Here is a 3,955-nt window from a genome sequence, read left to right as displayed (position 1 = left end):
ATCCCTCCAAAAAAAAATCATCAAAATTCAATCAGATGCATCTGAGAACTTGAACACGAGGAGCAAACAAACAACGAGCCGAGAGGAGGGGATTGATTCAAGCTGATTTAATCATTAAAAGTCAACCCAACGAGTCTAATAAAGAACGATATCGATCATCTGTGTGTGCCAGAAACCCCCTCACAGCTACAAGCACAAAGAAATTCCTTCAAACTCTTAAAAAAAAAGGAGAAAAGAATTGCAACGGGTTTGTTAGAACAATTTAGTCGTAATTTCGAGCAGATTTGCGACGAGTTACGACTTTACAAACGGGCCATTGTTCTGCTGCCGCTGCTGGAAACCTCCTATAATGACTCCCGTGAGAACCCGTTTACTTCAGACATCACCGCAAAACCCAACCAAAAACTACAACTTGGAGCTTCCCCCCTCCCTCGATTCTGCAGCTTCCAGACGTCAAGATCGTTTAAATTCCAACCAGGAAAGAAAAAAACCATCCCTGCTGTCGGGTATAAAACATACAGCAGCGTCTCTCTGAACCCAAAGTGAAGTTTACATGCGATGAGCAAGTCTCCCGACCCGGAGGCCTTCAGAAAACCAGCTGTTATGTAACATCGTTGGAGGAAAACACACACCAAAAAAAAAAGAGTTTTCGGGGATGTTCTGGAGCCCTCATTAGCCAACAAACAGGTTAATTACTAAGATGCTGCTTTGTGGGAGCAGACGAGGACGCTGTAGCTGCACGGCTGGCTGGATGGCTTCCCTTCTCTTGAGTTCTTAATCTTCTTAGCGCTCCCCACCAGCCTCCTATCCAAATCCTGCGAGGAGAAAAGTGTGGAGAGAGACAAAGAAGGTGGGGGGAAAGCCTTACCGCTGATGAAGATGGCGAGGGGAGCCGTGGTCAGAGGGATGACGAGGGGAGAGCCGGCGAACAGCGAGTAGATGACGCCGCCGATGCTCTGGCCGATGATGGTCTTGCGAACATCTGGACGGAGAGGAGACACGCAGAGTGAAAGACGGCAGGACGTCCTGATTAATGTGCGCCGCCGAGGCTGCTTTGTGCAGAGCTGGAGCCAGTTTCTGAGTTATTTCCCAGATAGGGGACGTTAAGGCGAGGAAATAATGTGATTTAGTCCACAAAACAGCTAAAAAAATAAAAAAAAACCTTGTTAAAAATTGATATTGCTTCTTCTCCATCCCCCGGTGATGCAGACATTTTCTAAAAATAGTTTAATTTCTGGACTTTTCAGCAGGTCACTCGGTTCCAGAAATGTTTGTGTAGGTTTGTATTTTTCAACCAGGAGAAAAGACAAACAGTGAAGGTCATGCCAACCCTGAATCGGAAACTTTACAGCAATTACTGGACTTTTTTAGTGAATTGTTTTTCGTTTTATGGCATATTTTCTGTACATTCAGCCATAGTTATCAACCCAGTGGTGGATAAAGATGCTAAATAGTCACATATATTTCTGAGGAGCAGAAAGTTGAGCTAAAAGTTGAGAAAGAATGTCTAAATAAGCAGTTGTTTCCCAGATAGGGGACGTTAACGCGAGGAAATAATGTGATTTTCTCCACAAAACAGCTAAAAAAAAAAACTTGTTAAAGAGTGATATTACATCTTCTCCATCCCCCGGTAGATTGATTATGCAGACATTTTCCAAAAATAGTTTAATTTCTGGACTTTGGCAGCGTGTCGCTCGGTTTCTAAAAGTTGGATTTTTCAACCATCCAAAAAAAGAGGAGAAGAGACAAACAGTGGAGGTCAAACTAACCCGGAATCTGAAACTTTACAGCGATTACTGGACTTTATTAGTGAATTGCTTTGGTTTTATGGAACATTTTCTGTCCCAGTTATCAACCAGGTGGTGGATAAAGATGCTAAATAGTTGGATGTATTTCTGAGAGTTCAGCTAAAAGTTGAGAAAGAACCAGGCTCACATGGACATACATCAGTACATCAGTGTCTGTTGAATGTGTAAATAAGCAGCTGCTTCCCAACAAATCAGAAATAATAATATTATAATATCTCAGAGTGGAGTCTGCCAGCTTTTTGTGGATTAATTCTGAAGTCAAAAAGGCAAAAAAAAAACACAACATTATTTAAGCCTCCATTTGGTTTGAAAGGCGTGTCAGCTTTTAAAAAAACCCTGTATATTTGGATTTTCAACTTCCCGACAGTCCTTGAACTACTCGTCTGCTACGTGAGATTATGTCAGAAAATTTAACTGAATTGAAAGTTAGAAATCAGGATATTTAATCAAAAATCACTGTATTCTGAAGGGCTCTTTTATTCTAAAATAAAAAAAAAAAGTGCAGATGCTTTAAAAAAAAAAAAGAAAAAAAGAAAAAAGGAAATATTGTGGGCGACTTGGTGCAACTGGGGATTTGTTCTCGGCTTAACTGCAGGCAGTGTTTGCACCAAGCAGATAGGGGACGAGTATGAAGACAAATTTAAAAAATCTAGTAGAGGCAAGATATTTTTCCGAGTCGTGGTAACATATGTGGGCACTTGGAAAAATATTATACATGTTGATTCCAGCTCTTTTTTTCATTTTTTGGGACATAAATAATTCATAAATTCTCTTTTTTGTGTGTTTTATGGTAATATAACTGTCTTTTTTCCACAAAAGACATTTCTAAGTTCTCTCTCCATCTTCATGGTTTCCACAGAGGTGCAGGAGAAAAATGGGGTAAAGATAAGGATGCACGATATATCGGCGACCACCTCGGCCGATATCAGTGTTTTTTCTGATATATCGATATCGGTGTGATGAAGAAATTTAGCCGATGATTGTCTAACAACAGCGCCTTCATCTCGACATTTGATATCGCTGCTATTTCACTGATGTTTTTACTTAAATGGACGTTAAATATGTTTAAATATGTTTTGTTATGTAATAAAGACGACTACGTGGTGTAATTTGGGCTTCTTCTAAACAGTTTTCTCACACTTATACTCATTTTTCGGTGTGAAAAAAAACTGAATATCGACAGCGGTAATATCGGTTATCGGCGATATCAGAAATCGCGATATCAGTATCGGCCAGAAATGATAATATCGTGCATCGCTAGTTAAAGCAGCTTCCAGTTCGACTCAACATGAGCAATCAAACACACACAGTACGTCAGTTTAAAGAGGAAACCAACGCAATTTGAATCTGTTCTCATGTTCTTTATGGTCTTTAGAGGAATGTGTGGAAGCAGCTATTAACTCTGCGGCTGCTTTCTGTCTCTATGAATACATGATTTACTTTCCAGCTAACTCTAACGTGAATGTGCGAGGCTCTGGAGGTCGTACCGATCTCGCCACGCGTGCTCTCGTCGTTGAGCGAGCCGAACGCGATGGCGGGGAGCAGGATGGCGATGTAGAGGAAGATGGCCGTGGTCATGTACTTGAGCAGGGTTTTGTTGCTGCCGACGATACCTGAGGGGAGGCGAGCACAAACACGTGAGTCACGGAGCGGAGGAGGCTCGGAAACATTAGCAGAGTTCATCGTTTAGGCGGTTAAAACTTCTCCTGCTGCCCCCTTTCAAACAACGTGACTCATCGGTTCGGGTTTTCGCTCCATCCATCACGCCGTGGGAGCAGTTAGCCGCACGGTGGCTAACTCGTTCTGGAATAGAAGCCTTTAATTGGGCTCTAATGCAATCACAAAGATTCTGGTCCTGTGACCTTCATCTGATCGTCATTATCTGATGACACTCACAAGACAGAAATATCTGGATTCTGCTGCAGCTGAAGGAGGAGAGACGGAAAGAAAAGCAGCCGGAGCTGGAAAACTCCTTCTCCGTTATTTACTCTGCCCTCCTTCCGATGCCCACTGAGTCAGTTTGTTTGTTTCATTAGGCGGCAGCAGCTTTTCTAATTTCATATCTGGCATAAACAGCAGCTAAAACATTCATTTTTCTCCCGTTAAAAACAGCCTGAAGGTCGAGCAGTAGCAGCAGCACGTGGACG

The 3,955-nt window shown here is 42.1% G+C and overlaps 1 protein-coding gene across 1 annotated transcript in view; it reads right to left on the bottom strand.

Moving 5' to 3' along the window:
* The window catches only part of slc4a11 (solute carrier family 4 member 11), a 157,998-nt gene that overhangs the window by 40,661 nt on the left and 113,382 nt on the right, over positions 1-3,955 (bottom strand). Inside the window, exons 9-10 of the mRNA XM_008283193.1 lie at positions 3,296-3,421; positions 869-982 (exon numbers count right to left, since the gene is read on the bottom strand). Coding sequence (XP_008281415.1) covers positions 869-982; positions 3,296-3,421 — 240 coding nt within the window. The remainder of the gene's footprint in view (positions 1-868; positions 983-3,295; positions 3,422-3,955) is intronic.

This window comes from Stegastes partitus, unplaced genomic scaffold, assembly GCF_000690725.1.
Source record: "Stegastes partitus isolate 25-593 unplaced genomic scaffold, Stegastes_partitus-1.0.2 Scaffold301, whole genome shotgun sequence".
NCBI lineage: Eukaryota > Metazoa > Chordata > Actinopteri > Pomacentridae > Stegastes > Stegastes partitus.
Note: the sequence above shows the minus strand (reverse complement) of the source record. Positions and strands in the feature narration are given on the sequence as shown.